A 24,150-nucleotide genomic window follows, 5' to 3' on the forward strand; every position below is an offset into this window, starting at 1 on the left:
CCATCAATGTAACAGAACGGTTTGCCAAGAACCAGGAAACCAAGAGAATGTACAAGAACTAGACCTGGCTTTGTTCTATCCACGGAACGCAGAAGGACCCGGTCCTTAGGATCTTAACAGTCCCATGTGAGGTCGCAAATGAAGAACTTATTGAACAGGTGACTTGCTTAGCTAAAACGACATCCCCCATGGGACTCGAAAGATTTGGTAACAGGGACAATACTAGGCTTCTTGGATGGAAAAATGGCAACAAAAGAATTAACGTCATCCTAGAGAAAAAAAAATCCTGACTTCATAACGGTGAAGTTGAAAACATAAAGAATACTCCATCGTGACCAGATTCAGCCGTGTTTAAAGTGCCAACAGCAGGGCCACGTCCGCTCAAAATGTCCAAGTAAAGATGGACGTGATAAGAAGTCCCCCACTCCCGGGACTAAGAACCTAAAGGAAACAACTGGCCCTCCTGAAGGGTCGGACCACGCTTGGCACAAGAAACAGGACCAGGACAAGCAAGGAACCCTAATACCCAATGGGAATGCCACAGGGCACCATAGAGGCTTGGAATGTTCTAACGGAGATGAATCCCAGACTACCAGGGACCCTTTGAACCCAGATGTGACCCACCCTGAGAAAGAGAGGAAGGCAAATGGTGCTACGCTCTCCGTGGAGCTAAAAAAACGAAGTTTAAAAAAACAAGCGCAGTGAGCTCGATCTGTTGCTTGCAACATAGAAACCAGTCCTAATGATGATGTCGGAAACATGGCTCGATAGCCGAATTGAGGATAGTGAAATTGTGAATCTAAACTACCGTGTTGTGGCCCGTAGAGATCGGTATGATGAAAAAAGGGGTGGAGGAGTCATCATCCTTGGTAAGCTAAATACCCTCTGTACGAAACTGAATATTTCCACTCTGAAAGCAGAGATTTGTGGTATCAATTTGGGACAACTGAAACTTTTTTGTGCTTACCTCCCCCCGAAAAAGGCCAAAGACGCCACTGAAGAAATATACACTATCGTCGCCTCAATAGGAAAAGAAGCATGTGTAATAGGGGACATGAACTACCCTGGGCTAAAGTGGGGTCTAAACGCAAGCCAGGGCGAGAAGCCTTTCTGACAGCTTTTCAACTGGGGGGCTTCCAATAGATAATACGGGGAGCAACACATATCCATGGTGAAATAACTCGAGTCTGGTTGGTAGGACCTTTATTTAAGAGAATGGGTTAGGGTTATAAGAAAGAAAGTATAGAAAGTGGAGAGTTGGAACATACCCCCAACAACGAGAAGAGAGGCACGTAGTTGACGTTGAGGGGGGGAAATACGTGTTGGTTGGGTAAGTAGGATAGACTGCGTTTTTTGTTCGATGGTTAGTTGGGAGCATGTAGGCGCCGTCCCTCGACACTAATTAGAGGGCGTCGGCGGTGTGTCAATGACTCCAATATTTTGGGGGTCAGGAGGGGCGTTTTCAGAGTGGGCTTGACTGCGGGTGCTTGGAAGAATCTGACCAAACCCATAAAGCTGGGGAGCACGGGATGGTCTGTTCGAACGGCGGGGCACTGCAATGGCTCTGGGAGATTTGGACAGGGCCCGGCAACGGATCCGGTCGAGATTTCTCGCCAGCAGACGCTGTGATATGGGGTCCGGCCGGTACTGTTGGAGGCTAGAGGAGGAAGACACCGAAGACGAGGACGAGGGGCGTGCGGGTGGGCCAAGATTGGATATTGGGGATTGGCTTGTGGGATGGGAAGAGGTGGTAGTCGTTGGATGGCTTGGGGTCTTGGCAGGTGCTTTGTCAATCCTTGGGGTCACCGGCGTGTCGTCAGTAATCCATATGGGGATCTTGTTGGGTGCAAGCTTGCCGTTTTGAATTGGCCAGTCACAGGCTACCTTGAGGTCATCCTCATGGCGGGTGTATATTTTTTGACTGACTGGGTTTCGTATCAAGAAGGTGGCATGGCCTTCTCTGTTGATGATCACGTGTGGTTGGGGCGTGAATTTGGGGTGAAACTTGGAGGGACGGAGGTGGTCTCTGGGGAGAACCCACTGGCCGGGACTTAGACTGGACGGGCTCGATCTGGGTTGGGCATTGAACTTGTCGGCCGCGTTGTTTCTGTGGGTTTGATCACGGCGTCGAACAATGTCAAGGGCACTTGGGGAGATGCCCGGAATTGCTGGGAGATCCGTCCTGTAATTGGAAAAGATGAGGGATGAAGGGGGAACTTTGGTCACTGGGTGAGGGGTCGTTCTGTAGGCCCGTAGGCAACTGTGTAGGGCCTGTCTCATTTGTGTTCGAGAGGCACCGCATGCTTGGAAAGTCTTCTTCAAGACCTTCATGAAGGTCTCGGCCGGGTTGGCTCGGGGGTGGTGGGGGGCCGTGTATTTGTGCTCGATCCCGTAATTGTGACAGAAGGCTTCAAACTGTTGGGATTTGAAAGCCCGCCCATTGTCGGACCTTTGCTTGGATGGGAACCCAAAGGTGTTGTATATTTCTGTCAGGGCAAGGATGGTTTCTCCTGCAGAGGTGTTGCGCACAAAGGAGGCTACGGGAAATCGGGACAGATCACAGCGGACCACCAGGATGTGGGAGAGGTCTGGGAGGGGGCCGAAGTGGTCGATTGAGACAGATTCCCAAGCTCGGGATGGTGTTGGGTGGGGGCGTTGTTGGACTTTGTCGTGTTTTTCGGTCAATGTTTGACAGGTGTGACATTGTGAAACAAACGTTTCAATCATGCGGTCCATGCCCGGGAACCACACGCTGGTCCAGAGGCGACGTTTCATGGATGAGGCTCCGAGGTGGGATCCCCCGTGAGCGAGCTCCACGGCTCGTTGGTGCAGTTGGGCCGGGAGGACAAGCTGGTCCCCTCGGAGGAGGCATCCCCCGGCTGAGATGGTCAGCTCGGAGAATATTTTACGAAAAGGCGCGAGGAGGGGGTGGTCCCTGGTCCGTAGAGTGGCGCCCCTGCCGTTGCTGCCACTAACGTCGCTTTGAAGAACGGCCTTTTTGAGCTTGGAGAGTATATTGTCCTGGCAGGTGGCCACTTGAACTGCTTGGGGAGTGAGGGCCCGACAGATGTCCCCACTCAGCAGCAGATTGATGGCCACGTCTAAGTTCCCCCACTCTGTCTGGTCACCGTCACCGTGGGGGCAGTACTCGCCACCGTCCCGGTGTTGTTTGTGCGTAACTTGCAGAGCATGTTTGAGAGTCCGAGGCTCACTGGAAGTTTTGGAAAAGTATTTGACGTATTTTGACTCTTCCTGCCCGGGCCGGCGGCTGAGGAAGTCGGCTGGGTTGGCTTTTCCTTTTTGCCAGATGACTCGGAAGCTCAGGTCTTGGTGTTGGAGAATGATGCGTTGCGTCCGTGCGGAGCCAGGGCGAGTACCTCGAAAGATGGGCAGGAAGTGTTGGTGGTCTGTGACCACCGTCACATCAGGGTTGCCCTGCAGGTAAATGCGCATTTTCTTCAGCCCATAGTCGACGGCTAGGGCTTCAAGATCCAATTGAGGATAGCGCTTTTCCACTTCTGTGGTGGCTCTGGAGGCGATGGCCACCGTCTTCAGGTCGTCGAGATGGGGACCCTGACAGAGAATGACGCAGAGGCCGTCGAGATGAGCGTCAACCAAAACAAACGTGGGAAGAGATACATCGAAGAAGGTCAGACAGGCGGCACTGTGTAGCGCATTCTTGAGACGGATGAACTCGCCCTCATGGGCGCTCGTCCACCGGAACTTGCTGTGTTTTTGGGTTAGAGCCCGCAGGAGGGGGGTTTCCCGTGCTATGAAAGTCCGCGTTCGAGCGTGCCATGCAAAGAAACAAGATCAACTCATCCCAATTGGTGGGGGCTTCGGCGTCTCGGAGTCTCCGAACGCGTTCCGGATCAGGCCTGACACCGTCAGCTGAGACTCTCATACCCCAGAACGGAATTTCACGCTGCCGAAGAAGGCATTTGTTGGGGTTGAGAGTCATCCCAGCGGCAAGGAGGCGCTCCAGGAATGCAGTGAGGGAGCGATCGTGTTCAAGATAGTTAGTGCCTGCTATAATGACGTCGTCATGCACTGCATGCAGTCCCGGGATGTCACTGAATGTCTCCTGGATGGCTCTCATAAACTCGCCCGATGCTGGTTTGACGCCCATGGGCAATTGTTTTAAGTGATAGAGAGCTCCATTGACGCAAAACACTGTGGCCGTTTGGGATGATTTGGCCAAGGCGAGCTGGTGGAACGAGGACCGGAAGTCGAGTTTGGAGAAGACCTTGCATCCCACCAGCCCGGCCTTGATGGATTCGATGGTTGGAATGGGTATGTGGCTGTCCACAAGGTTCTTGTTGAGGTTACGTAAGTCAATTGTGATTCTAATCTGGCCCTGACTTTAAGGAGCGATTTGGACGTTGCTTACCCAGGGTGCGGGCCCACTATGTGGGGCGATGATCCCGTCTTGCAGCATCTCCCGTATCTCAGCGTCAACCTGGCCTTGGAGGTGGAACGGGGTGTAGCGTGGCGGGCACGCCACTGGCCTAGGATCGTTGATGAAGTGGAAGCGAACCTCATACCCCCTGAGGAGGCCAACCCCGTTCAGGGCTGCCCCAAACTTCTTGATGGGGAAGCCACCGTTGGCCAACATGGGCGGGCAGACTTGGCTGAGTGCATTGGCAATACCCACGGCACGTGGGTGCGCATGGAAGGTCAGTATCCCCAAGGCGATGCAGGTGTCGAAGGATACAAGGGGTGACATGGGTCTTGAGGGCGTGTCGTCGACCACAAACCACTTGGCGGCCAGGGTGTTGCCGCCCCAGGTCACGTCGGCGATGGCAGCTCCAAGGGGCTGGATTGGGCGGGAAAAGGTCCCATATGGCTTTATGCGGACTTCCGTCCGGTGGAGGTCGCGCAGGAGGGAGGGAGGGGCTAGGCGTTTGGGGATGACGTTGATTTGGGCACCGGTATCTGCCACTCCAGAGATAGGGGTCTGGTTGACGAGGATACGCACTTTTGGGGAGGGCGGCGCATGAAGGTTTTTAGCCTCTGTTTGGAATATTGTGAGGAAGTGTGCTTGGTCATCAGGTTGGGTTTCCTCCTCATCAGAGGCGCTTTCTGCTGCAGTGCTCAGGGCCTTGGTGACGGTCTTGGCCTTACGGTATTTGTGGTTGCTACCCCAGGGCTTTTTTTTGGCGGGCTGGGCTCTGTTGGAGGGGCGTCCACTGCTGCGGCATGCTACAGCAAGGTGGCCAGTCTTGTTGCAACTGGAGCAGGTGCGGCCATTGGCTGGGCATTTGTCTGGTAGGTGGAATGCCTCAGAACCACACTTGTGACAAACATAGGCATTCACTACCCGTCTGGTGGGCGGTTGACCTTGTGGATGGATCCCAATAAATTATTGACGGGGAGCCCCTCGCTTACGTGGCTTCCGCAGGCGTGTCTGCTTGCCACTGAGTGAGAAGCAGTTGCCGCGTCCTCGAAGAGCATTCCGTTGGAGAGGGCCTCATCCAACATCCAATTCTTGTGGATGGCTGCTTCCCAAAGGTTACGATTTGTCGTTCCGAGCACAAGTTGAATCTTCGTGGCCATCTTTATAGGATCCCCCTCGTTGAACTCTGGTGACTCGAACCCGCACAATTTGGCATGGCACAAACCCCGACACAGGTTCGTCTGGTTCTTGGCGCAGGGCTCTGAATTGGACAATGGCCTGCCAGCGGGCGGCCTTTGGGCGATAGCGTTCCCTCAGGCCTTGGACAATGGCGTCGTAGGTCTTGGCGGGGTCACCGCGGGCGTTGGGGAAGAGGGAGTTTATGTCTGTACGGCCTTGTTCTCCGATATGCCAGAGGAGTGCTCTCTTCTTGGCTGTTCGGTGTTTGCGGATGTCTTCTGGACTAGTGTCCGTTGGATCAGGCATGGTGTGGTCGGTGTAGATCTCGAATGTGTCAATCCATTGCTCAAAAGCTTGAGAGACATTGCCGTTACATGCGTCTCTGTTGAAGGGCTTGGGCCCTGGCGCTGGTTGGGGGTCCATGGTTGTGGCGTGAGCTCGTCAGAAATCCGGCTTCGGTCGCCAGTGAAATAACTCAAGTCTGGTTGGTAGGACCTTTATTTAAGAGAATGGGTTAGGGTTATAAGAAAGAAAGTATAGAAAGTGGAGAGTTGGAACATACCCCCAACAACGAGAAGAGAGGCACGTAGTTGACGTTGAGGGGGGGAAATACGTGTTGGTTGGGTAAGTAGGATAGACTGCGTTTTTTGTTCGATGGTTAGTTGGGAGCATGTAGGCGCCGTCCCTCGACACTAATTAGAGGGCGTCGGCGGTGTGTCACATGGTAACAGCCTGGATGTGGTCCTTACCAACGCAGAAGATATCCTATCGAGCGTCCAAATAAGACCAGACCTCTCTATGGGCGAGAGCGACCACTTCCCTTTAAGGTTGCACATCCGTTGTCAAATTGAGAGACCTGAAGAGAGGGCCTAGTATGGAATTGGAGATGTACCGAAGTGGCCCCATTCAGGGACTTGCTGAAACAAATACATTGGGGGAATATGCTCAGTGAACTCCACATTGACACCACATGGAGTACTTTCATGTCAATCCTGTGGGAGGAGATACACCTGTGGGTGCGAACAATGAAAAGGCGGACCAGAAAGGCACCTCAGAGGCAAAAAACCATAAAAGAGCTCTTCAGATACGTAAATTACAAAGAGAAGAGCCGTCCGACTGTTGGACAACTCCTCAACACGTAAGCCAGAAGCTATGGTTCGGATCCTAGCCAACCAATTCCAGTCGGTTTTTAGGCCTAACGAGGAAGCAGGTGACTTTGCTACTTTCCCTAGGCAGACAGACCTAGAGTACACTAAGGTATCAAATACGGAGGTCATGAAATGCCTGCAATCACTTAAACCAACGTGCTCAGGTGGACCCGATGACATCCTGAACATTTTCCTTAAAATGTTAGCCCCAGCCTTGGCTTGGCCGCTGGCCATTATCTTCAACATTACTCTAGAATCATCTGAGATGCCAATGGATTGGAAAAGAGCCAATAAAACCCCAGTCTTCAAAAAGGGTACAACAGCGAATCCAGCCAACTACCAACCAATTTTTCTTGCCTCCACCTTCTTCAAACTCTTAGACAGGATTCTGAAGGAGAGAATAGTATGCCATCTTGAGAGTTCAGGATACATTGGTACTACCAACATGGTTTCAGAAGACACGGGTCATAACCTCAATACAATCTACCAAGACTTCTCTAAAGCATTTGATGTATTACCGCATGGCATCGCCTTGGGGAAATTGAGGATGGCTGGAATCGGGGGTTGTGTTGCCATGTGGATAAGAGGGTTTCCGATTCAGAAGGTTGTGCTCGGTCATCAATCATCTGACGAGGCGAATATCACGTCTGGCATCCCTCAGGGCAGTGTTCTGGGACCATTGCTCTTCGCATTGTTCATCAGTGACATGAAGGGAACCTCAAACCCTAAAATTGGCCAATGATACTAAGGTGTACGGGACCATCTCAAGGCCTGAAGGTGTTGAGAGACTCTAAGCTAGCCTTGAACAAGTTCTAAAGTGGGCAGGTGGAAACAGCATGTCCTTTAACACTGACAAGTGTAAAGTTCTTCACTTTGGTAAGAGGGGTCTCCCACAGACTATATAGTGACTAGACCTCGGATAGCGCGAGGAAAAATGCGAACTTTAGCCTTCATCAGCTGGAACACAAATTTTGGTGTACATTGACTCATGCTTCTTTGTGGGCTAGTTTGGCCGGATTTGTCCCTGATTGCGTTCGTTGAAGACCCACCCAGCAATTGTAGGTCATTAAAACTAAACAGGCAGTCAGTCACCCTCCTCTTTTTTATGTACAGAATTGTTGACACAAAATCAATTTTCCTGTGCAGTGAGGTCGGGCCAATGCGACATCTAGTTGTTATATGATCTGTGGGCCCTCCTCTCCATTACACCCTAGGAGATAGTCTCTTAAAAGTGGTCGAGACGGAGTGCGATCTAGGGGCAGATTCCTGTTTTAGAGCTCGCTGAGAACAGTCGCATTTTAGTTTGCTGCTGTTCTTATCTCCCAGGAATTTCGAACCAAGGTGTGACTTCCTCTGTTGCTCCTTGGTTGCTGTGCACGTGTAGTGTTCGTGGGGTTTGTGTTTGGGTGGATGAATGGGAATTGCCATTCATTAACTCAATTAAGTTTGGTTTTTCACGGCTCTTTGGTAAGAGGTAATTACTTTAAAACCTAATAAGTTTATTGCTCGTTTATGTTTAGCTTAGCAGTTTCTCTCTGATTTGTAGTGTAGTATTTCTAGTTCTATGTTCAGTCCCGTCTTCTCAGTTCAGTCCCGTGTTTTGTTGGGAGCAATTGCAACATTTTGTTGTTCCTGATCTTTTCAAATGGCCTGTCTGAGTGTGTTGTGTTGTGTAAGTGATCGCGTGGCTGCTTAAGGTAAGACACTTTTGTTCTTTAGCTTTCATTTCTTCCTATCTCTAGTAGTTTAGTCTTATAGCTTTTATTTTTATATTCATGTCGGATTTCACTTTTTTCGTCTATCAATATTTTTTGTCTCAATTCTAAGTTATTTCATGAATTTTTGACTTAAGGAGTAGTTCATTTAGTTGCTATTGTTCAGTCTGTTCATTTCATGTACTTGTAAATGTAGTTGATTTTTCTTGTTGTTTACAATCAGTTTAGTTTCCTATTTTCAATACAAAATTGGGTTCTAGAACCTTCTTTTGTTCTATTCCATTCCATTGATGTTAGCTTGTTCCTGTAGTCAAGTTGGTGTATGTAGGCTGAGGCTAGCTAGTTGGTCAGCCAAGAGAAGGTCATCGTAGTCGACCTACTCTTATCTCTTCTCCTTTGTTGGTAGCCCCAACCTAGCGAAATAGCGAAGTCACCTATTATCTTATCTGTCCCCAGGGAGTACGTTCCTCCTTGGTTTCCACCTAGCACGTGTGTTTTTTTCCTGCTCTACAGCTGGTTCTCATTCACACGCGCTGGTGTTCCCCTTTGGCTCTCTTGGCTCTGTCTTCTTCTTTTACTTTTTTTCACCTTTTATTTTCCTCTTGCTCATTTCTAACGGTTTTTCTCTTGAAACTAAAGGAGGCTTCCAAAATATTTCTCCACATTCTTTGTTCAGGTTTCCAGTATTTTCAATTAGGATCCCTCAAATAGCTTTGCTTTCAATAACCATGGAAGCTTTGTTGAAGGGACTTTCTGAAAGGGCTAAGAACTGTCTAGAGCTGGTTTTGGATGAGAAAACTTCGTCCTCCATTAAAAAGCCTTTCGTTATGGAAGCCTTAATAGCTTGGGTTGGTCACACCCAGCCACTGCTTGACTGTGGGATGAACCAGTCAAGAGTAGGCAAAAGGGACACAGACACTGACACTCTTGATTTGACAGAAATGCCCCTTGTAGTCAAAGAGGTCATAGAGGTCAAAGAGAGCATAGTAGAGAATGCTCTCGAAATTTGCGATGTCCATAAACGACAGAGATGCAAAAAGGAAGGGAAAGGGTGTAAACTGGCTCACCCAGAATGGTGTTCCAAACTTAGAGAGTTTGGCCTTCTCAAATTCAATGAGAAGGGCTGTTCCAAACAGGGATGTAGCTTTTTTCACCCACTTATGTGCATGAGGTCTTTGAGGCACAAGGTATGCCTCAATTTCAAATGGACCCAATGGAAGACATGTAACGCCCAGATGATGTCCGCAATGCCCGGATGATGTCCGCGATGCCCGGATGTTGTCCGCGATGCCCGGATGATGTCCGCGATGCCCGGATGATGTCCGCAATGGCCCATGGCCCCGGATGGCCCGTGACCCCGGATGGCCCGTGACCCCGGATGGCCCGTGACCTCGGATGTCCCGTGACCTCGGATGGCCCGTGACCCCGGTTGGCCCGTGACCCCGGATGGCCCGTGACCCCGCTTGGCCCGTGACCCCGGATGGCCCGTGACCCCGGATGGCCCGTGACCCTGGATGGCCCGTGACCCCGGTTGGCCCGTGACCCCGGATGGCCCATGACCCGATAGTTGGCCGAGACCCCGATGGTTATTCATCCCTTCCCTGAAAAGGGAGATGGTGTGATTGCATGCTCATCAATGATTTGAATTGCATGCTATCAATCTAGTCAATGTGTATATAAACCACATCTAGTCAAATAATAAATTAGTCATCTCAATACGCTCACAATGAGAACAGGACACGCCCCCAGGTACTAGCAACCGAAAGGTTAGGTTAGGCCAGGTGTTCTGTGCAACAAGCTGAGATCTAAAAATCTACCCCATAGTGGTCGCCTCAGCCGGCTCCTTTGGAAATCGTGCAGCGCCATCTCCGACCAGCTGATGAAGAAGAACCATGTGGAAAACGCCGTCTATGACTAATACTACTTGTACCGCGTTCTTTACCTTTATGATCTTGCCTTTGTCCTCTCATAGTTCGTTTTGACTTATTCTATTACCTTTACTCACCCCCTTGTTTATATTCCATTTCATGCAGTCACCAGCAAAGTTCACCTAATAAACCAGTACGTATATGCAATTGGCGTGTCTGATTTGAAGGTTATCACTGCGTGAAGCCGCCAACCCAACTGCGCCTTGCTGTAGGCCGAAGTTTGATGGCTGGATAGGCCCCAATTGGGAGGAACTCCTAGAACCCCACGACACCAGGCTAGGTTGGGTTAAATCGAGGTCCAGGGTCTGCTCAAGCAACCCTTTTTGTTGCATTTATTCGATCAAGCGATTTTGAAAACCAACGTCCAAAAATGACCATTTGTCATTAGTTTCGGCATCACTAAGATTATGCATTCACCGCTTGACAGCTGATGTGCCGACGCCGCTCACTCATTCTATTCTGACAACCGTTCAAATTGTCCTTTTCATTGAGCGGAGGAAGCGCCCTCTGCTTCGTCTAGGTGCGGACAAACAAACATAGAAAAAAGATAATGCGTGCAAAAATGCAAAACTTTATGAAGAGATTATTTCATGAACAATTTATTGCCCAAGTACTGTGATACAATGAATATGCCGTCGACTCTTTAGGAAGACGTTTCAAATTCTCTATAGGTAAAATTCCAAACGGTTATGACATCATATATAAGTAAGTCATCATTATACAGGAGGTGTTATACTGTATGATTGAGAACGCGTCTATAATTTGGCAATCATCATTTCCAACGAAATATTACTATGGATTTGAAAGGTCTCTCAGAAGGGTTGGTGGTGTATTTATGGTGTTAGAATAGATTGGGAGTAACTTGGTCTACAAAAATACCCCGTTATAGTCAGACATCTTAGAGAGGATTCTCGTATTTCTCCATTTGTTTGTCCGCAACAAGAGAAGGGGGAAGAGAATGAAAAGGACTATTAAAGTAGACATGCCTAGGCCCCGCTTGAAGGCCCACCTGTCATTTTTGTCTAAAGTCCGATTTTTGCTTGGAGCAACCACTTGACACTCAATTCTAAGCTGTTTTCGGAAGAGCTGGTTCACACAAATTGACCGCCAAAACAAATCGGAGTTGACCTTTGTGATAATCACGCAGCCTTGCAGCCTCACGCAGCATGATCGTCGTTCTGAAAGCAGCTTAGACACCAAAACGTGACTTGACCTGGAAATGAACTTAAACGAGGGAACACAAGGTAACCAATAACTCGGAAAGTGAACCCAATTACACAATTTGCTACTTCGTAAATATTTTGCAATGCACAATTGCAAACTCATTTGAAATTGAAAATTTGCAGAATATGAATGGCATAAGTCGAGAGTTTTTTGGCCGTCAGAGGTCGCGTGGGGCGAGAGTACCTAGAAACCAGGGTGACCCAAAGATCATATCCCGAAAACCACAGACGCGGGCATTGTTTGATAAAGTGATCTAGAGTTTGAAGCACAAGAGGCTAGATTGTCAAATTAAAACCTCTGACATTAGACAGGCCCAAAAAGCTAGCTAATTTGGAAATTGCATTCCAAAATCAAAGGGTGTTCCTCTCAATCTGGTAAACCTGAAAAAATTGTGTGAAATCACTTTAAGTTATTAATGTTTATATGAAGCTTTCCATCAATATCACGTTCAAGTGGTCTTGGAGAGTAGGCTTCAATATATCAGAAATAGAAAGCAAGACATGGCTAAACCTTTGCAAAGCATTTTGGTTAACCCGTAACTTCAGTGCTACGCCATGTTGCTTTGAACTTTGTTGGGACATCTCCTCCCTAGCTTCCCTTGGTTTTAAACATTAAAAACTGATCTCAACGTATCCCATTAGCTTCAACAAAGTATGACCAATTTCTTCAAATTTGATAATAATAATCTTTATTGCGACTCTTGGTCATGTCATGGCGTAAAAATAACTATAAAATAGAATATAATGTATAGACATTGAACAATGTGTCCCCAACATCACCTCCGGAAAAGTCAAGTTTCCAACATTGTTGGACACTAACCTTAACAGCCCGATGGTGAGGGGCTCGGTTTCATATAGAAAATGTGTCCATGCATTTTATGGGCATTTAAAGAGACTGACCGTTCATTCTTTTCACATTTTTTGCAACTTTCTGAATACCTGAAGTGGTCCCATTTAGTTTGGTCATTAATATAGGTGTAGAAAAAAGTCAAATAGGATACCAGGAAACTAAAGATGCCAATAGTTGTGGTTATTATTACTTGTTAGACACTTCATTAGCTACTTTCTCTCGCTCATTCAGAAATCCACCATTGTTTGCCGATTCAATTTAGACTTATTGTTATTAGCCCACAACACTGCCAGACGTGAAATTGTCTTTTTTGGGTCTCTTTGGGCCATGCCTAATGTTTTAGAGCTGTCAGGTGGAAATAACTATCGAAACTGGCCTTTAAGCAGTCATAACCCCCAAGCCTAGACAAGAAATACTTGTGTAAACGTTAATCACCAATCTGGCTGTGACAGCTGGGATCGAGTTGACAGCTAGTAGTTTGAGTGGTTGCGTGAGTCACACTGATTTTTCAAAACTGGAAAGAAGTTAAGAAGTTGTTTACCTTTGAGGCAATCTCCTCTAACGTTACACGGCGTCAAATGCAAGCGACGGCGCTGTTGGCCTGGAAGAGTGCACATGTGGTGTAAAAAGAGGGCAAGGCTAACAAACCAGTAAGGGAGAATGGGATACAGTCTACCCCAAGTTACCAGGGGCTGATGTTGTAAAAAGACCTCTCTAACATCTAGTATGTACTTTGAGTGACCCTTGCACAAATTGTGCAGGTGCCGTAAGATTGGGATGTTATAAAAAAAATGTCAAGTGTCTGACTTGGTCAAGTCCAGCACAAAACTGACGAGTCAAGTTGATATGTAAATTTGATGTCTACTTGAGAAACAAGTAAGTGGCAGGCTCAAACTGACGTGAATGATGCGGCATGCTTTTACATTCATGAAGAGAATGGCGGACGCCAAGGCATGAAGCATACCAGCTGTTAACTGACTGGGCCCGGCCATGGACGAGGAGACGCAGAAGCGGGATGAAACCAGGGTAGTCATTCAAAGTGTCAACCCCCCTGAGCCGGATTAGCAGCTCTGTTGCACCATCCTCAGTGAAAAATCAAACATGTGGGAGCTGTGCAAGCCTCAAAACTACTTTTAACTAAAGTCATAGAATAAGCCACATTATGAAGGTCTAATTGAACAGACTACCCATAAATAAACCAAATCCTGGCATGATGAAGAAAACAATGGTGTTCTGTCACGCTTCTCAAAGCAAGTTCTCATCGCTCGCTCAAAGTGCTAGGCTGGCTCCTCCTTCCATTCCCATCAGGACAGACATGCCCTCGTGGGTAACCAGTGTAGACCAGGGCAAAGGCGTGCATTCTTCCAGGCTGGCAGCACCATTACCTGCATTTGACTCCGCGTAACCTTACTTAAGAGTACCACCTTGAAAATGGAGCTCGGCAATATCCAGTTGGGCTTTCAGCGTGGCTCACGCAACCTCTCGAACTACTAGCTGTCAACTCGATCCCAGCTGCCACAGCCAGATTGGTGATTAACAGTTACAAAATATTTGTTATCACTAGTTATCGCGTTAATCGTCATCAGTTCTTGCGGTTTGTTTGAGACAGGCTGGCCAGGTAGCATTTTGCGATGCTAGCTTTTGAAAATTGGCATTATTTCAAGGCCGCTAGCATTGGAATTTTTTATTAGCATTGGTCTGCTTTTTTTAGCATTAATCTAGCATTATTGCATGGTCCAAGCATTGTGAAATCTTGATCAGCATTTTAGCATTTTCCTAGCATTATTTCACTGAAAAAGTGACCAAAAGGGAAGCCAAGCAAAAAAAGATATCACAAGGGAACTAACTACATTTGGCGGTGTTAACGTGTTAACAATTTTCTTTCATTGGATCCCTTCCCCATTCCATGAAATTGATACGCTCTAGCCACAATATGATTTCCATTGGAATGTTTACTTTACATTAAGCAAGCAAATGGTTTATTTTAATTGCTTCTCAATTTAAAGGGAGATTTAGCCAAATTTCTGTCATAACCAGACTTTTGACAGACAAAAAGATTTGGGTCGGAATACACAAATCAAAAAAAATGATTGAAATGGTCAGTGCGTGTATAAGGACGAAGTGCCAATCCTATAGTAAATGTAAGTATGTAAACTGTAATATTCAAATAAACATAACTATTTTGGTTAGTTTCATTGTTTTCCAAAAATTACTCCCCCCGCACATTTGAAGTAAACCAAATCAAAAAATTCAAAAATAGCAAAAAAATGAAAATAGAAGAGACAGCAATTGAGCCACATGGATGAAAAAAACTTATTGCTAATGTCCGCTTTGGAGTATGATGCACGATGAAAAAGACAATTTATCTTATTTTCATGATCATATCTCACCCAAGAATATTATTCTTTGGTGATAAGAACAATTGTAATTGGGTGCAAAAAAAACTTATTCAAATCCTGAAAATTCATTTTTGCTCAAATAAAACTTGTCACTTTTTGGCGTCCCCGTCTAAGTCTCAGGGTTCAAAATTAAGAGAATATCATAAACTGGACAGCATCAATATTTACTTCGAGGTTTTTCTTTAGATTTCTGTGTTTTTCAATTCTTTTTTCTAAAAGCATAATTTTCAAAATATTGCCTGAACATGCCCTGTCAAAGAGTGCCAAAAATAATTGAATTGTGAAACTGAAATCCTTTTCGAACACCATGAATAACATGCTTTTCTTTAAAAAAAAAATAGCATTGTTCTAGCATTTTCGAATTCCAATTAGCATGTTTTTAACATCAATTTTGCACCAGCCAGCATCGTTGCCTGAAAAAAATCTGGCCAGCCGGGTTTGAAGACAGTGCCTTCAAGCCTTATTAAGTTTTAAGATTTGGGCAGGGCTTTGCTAAATGAAAATTTCAAAAACATCAATTCAAATTTTAACTTACTTTTTTGTTATATGAACAGCCATAGTCACCTACTATGAAATTGTGCCCCATGATGCCCTGATTTCTAAAAGTACCCTCATATGTCTCGGCATTTTTTTTTGGCCAGATATTGCCAGGGCTTCCCGTGAAAGGCTTGACCCACTTTCAACAGCCTACGCTCTAGGAACTGCCCATTATTTTGGAAGACTACGTCTACTGATTCAACCTCTGGTCCGGAAAAGCAGAAAAATTGGGATTCTGTCAGATTCAAAAAGCTCAGAAACATATCATAAAAATTTGAATCCTATGGATAACTTACTTTACCTAGAGCTAGTGAAAGTGGTATTATGACCATCTCCTGGCCCTGACAATTGAACTCATCTAATTTTGGGCCTAGCGATGGCCACTACAACCTTGAGAGAGTTGTCCAAATTGAACTCCAATCCTGTATGTAAGTAGTCCCCCCAAGTTATTTATGCGCGCAGTTCCCCATTCATGAATAACCCAACCTTGAGTATTCAAACCCTAAGACCATGACTTTGAAGTCCGCTCCGCACGCACTACTCAAAATTGACTGGATCGACGACAGGTCGATTTTCCCATCCTGATTCCCGTGTTACCGGACTAACCCAACGTCTTCAGCCAGTCACCGGCCTTTCCCGATCGGTGATCAGCAGGTGTCACGGTGGCCTGCTGGCCTGCTGGCCTGCTGGCCTGGTGGGCCGAGCACGGGTTGAACCGCCTTTGAGTGGCATCAATAAATCATGAGTCGGAAAAGCCAAGCTGCGGGCCCGCCCACCAAAAAGGCCCGCCCGTCCACGGACTCGTCGTCGTCCTCGTCGTCGACGACAGACATTGAGGCGGAGCTGGAGCGGAGTCGCTTGACGGTGGATTCGGATGTATCTCAATTCGATTTCAACGCTCAACGGGTCCGCTGGCTGCAGGGCGGGCCGCCCGATACCCCGGCTACGCCCCGTCCCACCCCCGGAGCCGTAGTATACTGGATGTCGCGGGATCAGCGGGTCCAAGACAATTGGGCCTTGCTCTACGGGCAGAAACTGGCTTGGGCCCACGGGTGGCCGCTGCACGTGGTGTTTTGCCTGGTGCCCGGCTTTTTGGACGCCACTTTGCGCCAGTACGACTTCATGATTCGCGGCCTCCAGGAGGTGGAACGCGAGCTGGCGGTGCGCCAAATCCATTTCCATCTGCTCCGGGGAGCGGCGGCCGAGCGGCTGCCTGCCTTTCTGGCTTCGAGGGCGGTCACGTGCTTGGTGACGGACTTCAGTCCGCTGCGGGTGCCGCGTCAATGGGTCGAGCGAGTGCAAAAGCAGCTGGACCCGCAATTGCCCTTCGCCCAAGTGGATGCTCACAACGTGGTGCCCGTGTGGGTTACCTCGGATAAACAGGAATATGCGGCCCGTACCATTCGGAGCAAAATCCACCGGAAATTGGACGAATTTCTGACCGAGTTTCCGCCCGTCAGCCCGCATCCGCATTTTCAGGCCGCTGATTCGTCGCCCATTGATTGGACGGAGGTCTTTGATTGGCTCACCGTCGATACTTCGGTGCCACCCGTGACCAGTTTCACGCCCGGAACCCGGGCTGCGCTCCAAAATCTGGCCCAGTTTGCTGGTCAAAGAATTCCATCCTATGCTGACCGACGCAATGATCCCAATGTGGCCGTTTTATCTAATATCTCACCTTGGGCGCATTTCGGACAGATTTCCATGCAGCGGGCGGTGCTCTATGTGAAGAAGCATGGCCGGAGCTCGGCGGGCGTGGCCGGATTCGTCGAGGAGGCCATTGTGCGCCGAGAGCTATCCGACAATTTCTGTTACTACCAACCCGACTACGACAATGTGAAGGGGGCCTTTGGTTGGGCTCAAAAGACCCTGGCGGAGCATCGAGCGGATCCCCGGCCCTATTTGTATGACCGCTCGGAATTGGAAAAGGCCCACACCCACGACGACTTGTGGAACGCGGCCCAAATCCAAATGGTGAAAGAGGGTAAAATGCACGGTTTTCTCAGGTGAGGTGGTGAAACCGGCTGTCAATGCAATACGTTAAAAATGACAATATTGATAACCACAACAACAATAACCCATGTCAAATCTCGATCCAGAATGTATTGGGCCAAGAAGATCTTGGAATGGACCCAGAGTCCCGAAGAGGCCTTGGCCACGGCCATTTATTTGAATGACCGTTATCAACTGGATGGACGCGATCCCAATGGTTTCGTGGGGTGCATGTGGTCCATCTGCGGGATCCATGACCAAGGTTGGGCCGAGAGGAAGGTTTTTGGGAAAATTCGGTAAGGATGCACCCTTCATTTTGCGACTGGAGTGTAACATCATCGATTGCCATCGCACGGTTTCGTTTTCCCTCTCAGGTACATGAACTATGACGGGTGCAAGCGGAAGTTTGATATCAAAAAGTTCATCCTCAAATATGGCGCCAAAGCTCATCCCTATCTGAAGAAAGTCAAGAAATAAAAGCGCGATCCCTGTGGAATATGAATCATTTGACACAGAGGGGTGGTTCTGATTGAGATCAAGCCTGGTTCAGGTTATATTTCGAATTACGTGCTGGTCACGATGGTAGAAGTTATGCATATGAGGCACGGATATCTACCGAGTACAATCGTCGACTCACCCGTCACATTCAATCATGAGGGCGATGATGATGATGCTGATGATGATGATGTCAATACGATGAGCGTCAAATGCTGGGCGAATTATGTGGTACGTATCATTGGAAAAGTGACCAGAGGTTGGACCTCCTCCCTCTTTACATTACATCGGGGAAAAAACGAGATTGAGTACAAAAATGGACATCAAACCAACATTGGGCACAAAGAAACACCTATTTAGTGTCAAGACAGAAACGGTGACATTGCATTCGTATCACAGGGTGCGACAATTGGCTTTCCAAGCGAGACGATTCATCTTGTGGGATCGATAGCTTCACTGGCTCGAAATTGATGAACACATTGGAATGGGTCTTTTTTTGTTTTGGTTGTTGTTGAATTTGAGGATTCAATCCATTCTTTCGGTCTGTTCCGTTTTTTTGTTTTCTTTTAGATGTTCTCTCGCCGAGAACTGGAACAACAGATTTTGTACAAAGTCGAGATTTTGATGGCCGTCCAATTTCTGAACGATTGGAGGCGTTACGTTTGGCTGGGTTGACATGGAATTTGGAATTTAGAATTCTGGCTGATTCTGCCGCTGATAATGATCATTTGAAAACGGAAAGCATCACCGGGTTCGGGCTCAATTTGAAGTTGATTGCCATCGGCTAGGCCGTTGGGTACAATCATAATGGTTTGGAACCGGGAAATGAGAAATGGATTGGCATTCTCGTCTTTTCAGTGCGTTGGCAAAACTTCGTCGTCTTGGACGATATGAAGTTCAAGGCGTTTGTTTGTTTGGTTGGTTACGTATAAGATTTCCGAAACATCGAGGTTGCCTGTTGGTTGTTCTTTTTCTTCTTAAATTTAGAGCCTTTCAGGCCAAAGGTTTTTTCAGTTTGATAATATTAGATTCGCGAGTGGTTCTGGCATAGTTCCTCACTGACTGTCTGAAGAGGGTTGAAAATGGACCTGTGAGAGGTCAAGCGTCATGTTTGTACGTATAACTTGCTTTGAAGGGTTCACTCGACCAAAGAAACAACCTGAGTTGTTGCCGGAACCTCTGGTCGATCCGATGATCTTGTTCCGAATATGAGCCCAGGGCTACAAACTCCAGTGTTTGGAGGCTCGTTTACTGCCGCCAACATTGGCATGGCACTGGACTGAGTAATTGGGGGACGAGGAGGGGGCGTGGCCTCGTGGCGACGAAGAGGACTCGGGCGGGGCCAGAGGAGGTGGTAGGGACGCAGGTGGTGAGGCTGGCTCTTGCTTGAAAGTCTGGTCAGGGGAGTGGGATGAAGGCGTTGGCGGGGATTTGGGTGGAGCCAAACCAGGTGACTTCTTGCGCGTGCTGCAGCGGTGGGCCGGGGGATCGCCCGAGGTGGAGTCCACGGACGACGTGGATGAAGAGGCCAAGAGCGACTTGTGGCTGGAGGTCCCGTTGTTCCTGGCCAAACGGGAAGATCCCCCTCCGCCCCTTCGCCTGACCTGACGTTGGGGAGGCGGGGAATGTCTCCCATCGGCGTTGGGCGGGTTGTGGTGGAGGTGAAGGTGGTGGTACTGGTTATGCATCAGTGGGAGTTGATGAGAGTGCTGCAATGGATTATGGCCACGAAGCGATGTGTTGGCCACCAGGGCTGGATTTTGAACGGCGATGATTTGACCGCCACTCTCGGACAAGACCTGGAAGAAAATGGATTGTTACGCTTCGAAATACTAGTGGATCTACGGAGAGGGACGTCAATTGAATCAGGTTGGATCGTCAGATCAAAGACGCGCCGGACTTAATGGCGACTCGTCGCATCAATTGAAATGGTCAATTTGTGAACTGATGGCATTGATCGCGCGGGATTACTGTATATATCATTTTCTGTGGATGAGGCTGACCGATTTATTTACTTTTTTGTGTTGTAGGGTGCTAAGGGCCGGGCCGAAGGAGTGTGACAAACACCCCCAAGCAGGGGCCTCGGCCCGAGCTAGCTAGCAGTTTGGTTCTCCGTTTGTGGGTGTGGAAAGCGTCTAAAAGTGTTAGGGAGGAGAATCGATCCGGGCAACGCTTTCGCTACATTTCTGGTTTGAAAAGTACGCAAAAATTTGAACTTGACATTTGCAATTACAAGAAAGGCTAACCTGGACGGACCCAAGTACATGTCTTTTTACAACGCATCAAAGCTTGAACCTTGAAACCATACAGTTTTAGTGGGCCAAAGGCACCACCGCACCGTGGCCCCAATATTGGAAAGGAATCGGACTTACAAAGTTTCCCGATGTGATTGTGCCGCTTCCAGACGTTGGGGGTGGCGAGCTTGTGTTGGAATACGCGGACAATCGAGAGTTGTCTTCCTCGTCTTGGTCGTCTTCATTGAGGGGATCATGGTCATTGCCGTCTCCGGGCGATTCCGCATAATCGGTGTTGTTGGTTCGGATGTTTGTAGAGGACGCACTCTGAGGTCTGTGAATGCAAAGGATAAAACCGGTTGGGGACGTGATAGTAACGGTCGATACTTATAATCTACGCCAGCGAGTCGGCGTCTTCTAATTAATGAAACAGGTCCCAATCCCTCGTCGTGTGTCCCATTGTTTGTCGTAGGTCTCTCTCTTACTTTGAATCAAAGGAAATGCGAATCTCAGCCTTTTCAACCCCAAAAAATCATCAAGGAGACGACCGGGAGGGGCAGCAGGATTGGCATTGAAATGCAAATATAAAGTTCGTTGGACACATGGTCGTCATCATGATCACCCTCTCCGTTGGTCGGTTTTGGTCGGTCGGTTGGTCGGTCGGTCGACTATTTGCGTGTTGGCATGAATGTGTTTTTCGGGATTTGTTCGAGTTACTGTTTTTCATGAGCGTATTTCCATGATCCGCATCTTATTCTCCCCTCTTTTGTGCGACATGAAACACATGAGACCCCTTTTTCCACCTAAATTTGCATAGAAGTATTTTTTCCCTTCAAAACTCAGGATTGGACACGTCATTTGCATGAAAGGCGGTCAATGTGCCAAACATGTAAAGCCCAAAATCCGCCAGACCAGTTTGACCCTCTCCTCTCACGTTGTCTAATTACGTTATCGCGTCGATTTATGTATTTTACTCACATAAATTCGAGGTGTTCCCCCAGCACGACCCACCCCTTCGGATCCCCCATTCCAAAACGGGTGTTGTTCTTTACTCACTTGGCTCGAAAGAACTTCATGTGCTCGTGTTGTTCGTGAACCAATTCGGCTTGCTTGAGCGTGAGCCGATCCACCTCTTGGGAGATGCTCTTGAACAGGGCGAGATTGGAGTCGTCTTTGGCGTGCTCCGCCGCCTTCTGCAGTGTCTCCACTTCCTCCAGAATGGCGTTCACCTCCATCGAGATGGCTTCAATGCGGCGCTACAAAGAGAGAATGGAAGCAGGTTGAAGAGGAAATAAAGATTTGAAATGGTCAATTCATGATCCTAAAGACGAATTTGAATCTAGAGAGTGCTGCCATTGGACACCAAGCCGGGTGTAATGCTCAACGGGGACGTGGGTCGAATGTCACCATGGTCCATTCATCAAACTAAGCGGGAATTGACAAACTTGATTGGGCCAATCCTGGTCATCTGACACGTTGCAAACCTAGTAGCTCAGAGCGGCACATTTGACCAGTCACTTTTGTCTCATCTTTTTATATTTGTGTGCGCGAAAGCTGTCTCTTTGTCTGTCTTTTGATCCAGCTCGGCAGATCGTACCTACTTCTGTTCTGTGTACGTAAACATAGTACGTACGTACAACGAGTAGGTGTTCACCACCACCGTTGCCATCATTCCTACTACCTCTTCCAACATCTCGTTCGCAATGACGATAAAAAGAATGGAGTAAGTTCGTTAACCGCATCAATAACAACGACAACAACAACATCAACAACATCAACAACTGCAATCCTTTTTTCTTCCTTCGCGAATACTCCTACATGATGTAGCTAGTACAATCTTTTCCTCTCCATCTCTTTTTCATGTGCTCTGTCTCCTTCTTCGCCCGAGTCGGTCTTGTTCGACTCGTCGTCGTTGGCTTCTCCTTCTTCTTCTTCTACTTCTACTTCTACTTCTTCTTCTTCTTCGTCGTCATCATCACCGTCATCCTCTTCATTATTGAGGTTGAATGGCTGGCTAAACCAGGGGTAGCAACGAAGTTGGCAATAACGTCTTCTGATCCCCATAGATGCGTCCTCTGCAAACCACTATTACTAATGTATGTAGCTATCTACTAGTATGGCTGCTCTTCCTCCCACCTCATACTCGTACCTCCTTGGGACTGACTCATACTTCTCCATGTAGTGTACTGTACGTACAGTACACTAGTAGCAGAAAACGCTATCATACTAAGCGAAGTGTTTGAATTTGCAGTTTGCGAATAGATCGCATGAAGCCTCTCAGTCTCGTACTCGTCACTGCTTGATCCGTAGGGTACAAGTACGTACGTACACCATAGCGTATGTTGCATGCGATCCATAGGTACATAGATAGCTACATATCATCCAGTTGGGTAGTGAGGAGGACTTGGCGCAGGCTGGACTGCCAAAGCATCTCCATTCCCAAGCTTGCCAAACGCTCGGTTTCAGTTCGTTCGCTGGGCAAATCTCAGAATGGTGTGTCTTTCTGCGGCTCCCACCCAACCAGCCATCCTCAATTCGGCAATGACATAATGAGCAAAAAGTGGATTTTGATACCCCTTCCTTCCAACCTCAACGAGTGGCTTGGCCAGCAGATAGTACCGCCACCACCACCACCACCACCACCACCATCATCAGGAGTTGAACTTCTTTTTCTAGCATCTCCAGATAAACGTGAACTGACATACTCGGCCATGTATGAAAAAAAGATATTGGCAAATCGGCCAGCCTTGGATAAGCCTTTCCATCAGACAGTAGCCGAATCAATTATAAGCCCGACTATGGGTGCGGATTAAATGTCCAACAACAAGAGTGACAGCGTAGAATAAGTGAACAATGAGTAAGGCCTATATGTTGTGGTTGAGTACTTGTCCTGCCAGGCTTCGTTCTTGCCCATGAAAGACAAGGAACGAGCCTTCATGGGTTAAGTTCGATTAGTAGCATTTGTAAAAGGATTGGCTCATGACTGGATACTCTGATCCCTCAAGTACGTCGGCTCATTTGGGTGAAATTAGCCGGTCATGGGTGGACTTTTTGCTCGCATAATTGATCACGGCCTGAAAAGCGCGCGCTGTTTTGTTTGATTTGGGATTTGGTGGACGAACAAAGTCGAACATTTAAAGGCCAAAGGCCAAAGAAGCGGTAAAAAACCTGCTGTACAGATCTACTGTAGAGACATGATGTACGAAATGGAAGCGGAAACAGGGATGGGCGGAACGGGAAAGGGTGGTGGGTGGATGAGCAACGTTCATAGTATACAAGGATGTGGAGAAATTAGGGCAAATCATATGAGGCAAGGGGATGACGACGAGGTTACGAGGCGATAAGAACTGCCGGCAAAAAAAAGTGAGCCATTTTTTATCCCTCGTTGAACATACACACTTGTGCTCGTTCAATGATGTCACAAGTGGACGCTGAATGCGTGGATGGAGTAAGGCAACGAACGACAGGCGACGACCGGCATCGCTTGCCATTAATTCCCTTCACTTGGCACTTCTAACTTGCATTGGGAAGGTCCCAAATTCGTCATGAGGAATGCTAAGTCCATATCTATTTGGTTATGCTCTTGAGTTCGTTGACATGAGTCCATCAAAGACCGTCTAAGAAAAGGGCCAAAGCGGACAAAGCTGGGATGATTCCAAGGCTAGATCTGTTCGTGGATCCATTGGACAAGGGAACTCTCTGTTTCCAGCAATCGCTCAAAGATCCGACCAAGACAAAAAACCTTTTATAAACAAATGAGGCCTCATTTCTTGTTTGCTCTATCCCCACTGGCCTGTCACCTTCCTTGTGTTTAACGTATACAAACAACGGCATATGTTTTAGTTCTATGACTTATATCCCAATACAATCTCAAGGAAATAGGCAAATGAGCCCCCGGCATGGCTTTCTTCAGAAGGAAATCCGGGGACATTGGTTACCTCGCCCTTTTCAAGCATAGGAAACCAACCCGGAAGACAGCTGACTTTCTCGCTCGAATCAGGCTCATCGTCTCCAATTTGAAGCCATTTTTTGTCGGCAGGACAACTCGATCTAA

The 24,150-nt window shown here is 47.7% G+C and overlaps 2 protein-coding genes across 3 annotated transcripts in view; one reads left to right on the forward strand and one right to left on the reverse strand.

The window, feature by feature from the left end:
* Positions 1–15,877: 15,877 nt before the first annotated feature.
* Positions 15,878–18,411, forward strand: LOC131888006 (deoxyribodipyrimidine photo-lyase-like). The gene is made up of 3 exons (XM_059236769.1): positions 15,878–17,381; positions 17,475–17,663; positions 17,742–18,411. The coding sequence occupies exons 1-3, from the start codon at positions 16,117–16,119 to the stop codon at positions 17,842–17,844; spliced, it is 1,557 nt and encodes a 518-aa protein (XP_059092752.1). The 5' UTR covers positions 15,878–16,116; the 3' UTR covers positions 17,845–18,411.
* Positions 17,472–24,150, reverse strand: part of LOC131887848 (NGFI-A-binding protein homolog) — a 40,117-nt gene continuing 33,438 nt past the window's right edge. For both annotated transcript variants that reach the window (XM_059236579.1, XM_059236571.1), the window contains exons 8-10: positions 21,153–21,352; positions 20,235–20,430; positions 17,472–19,661 (exon numbers count right to left, since the gene is read on the reverse strand). In XM_059236579.1, coding sequence (XP_059092562.1) covers positions 19,083–19,661; positions 20,235–20,430; positions 21,153–21,352 — 975 coding nt within the window. In that variant the 3' untranslated portion in view covers positions 17,472–19,082. The remainder of the gene's footprint in view (positions 19,662–20,234; positions 20,431–21,152; positions 21,353–24,150) is intronic.

The sequence above is a fragment of the Tigriopus californicus genome, chromosome 1, assembly GCF_007210705.1.
Source record: "Tigriopus californicus strain San Diego chromosome 1, Tcal_SD_v2.1, whole genome shotgun sequence".
Lineage (NCBI taxonomy): Eukaryota > Metazoa > Arthropoda > Copepoda > Harpacticoida > Harpacticidae > Tigriopus > Tigriopus californicus.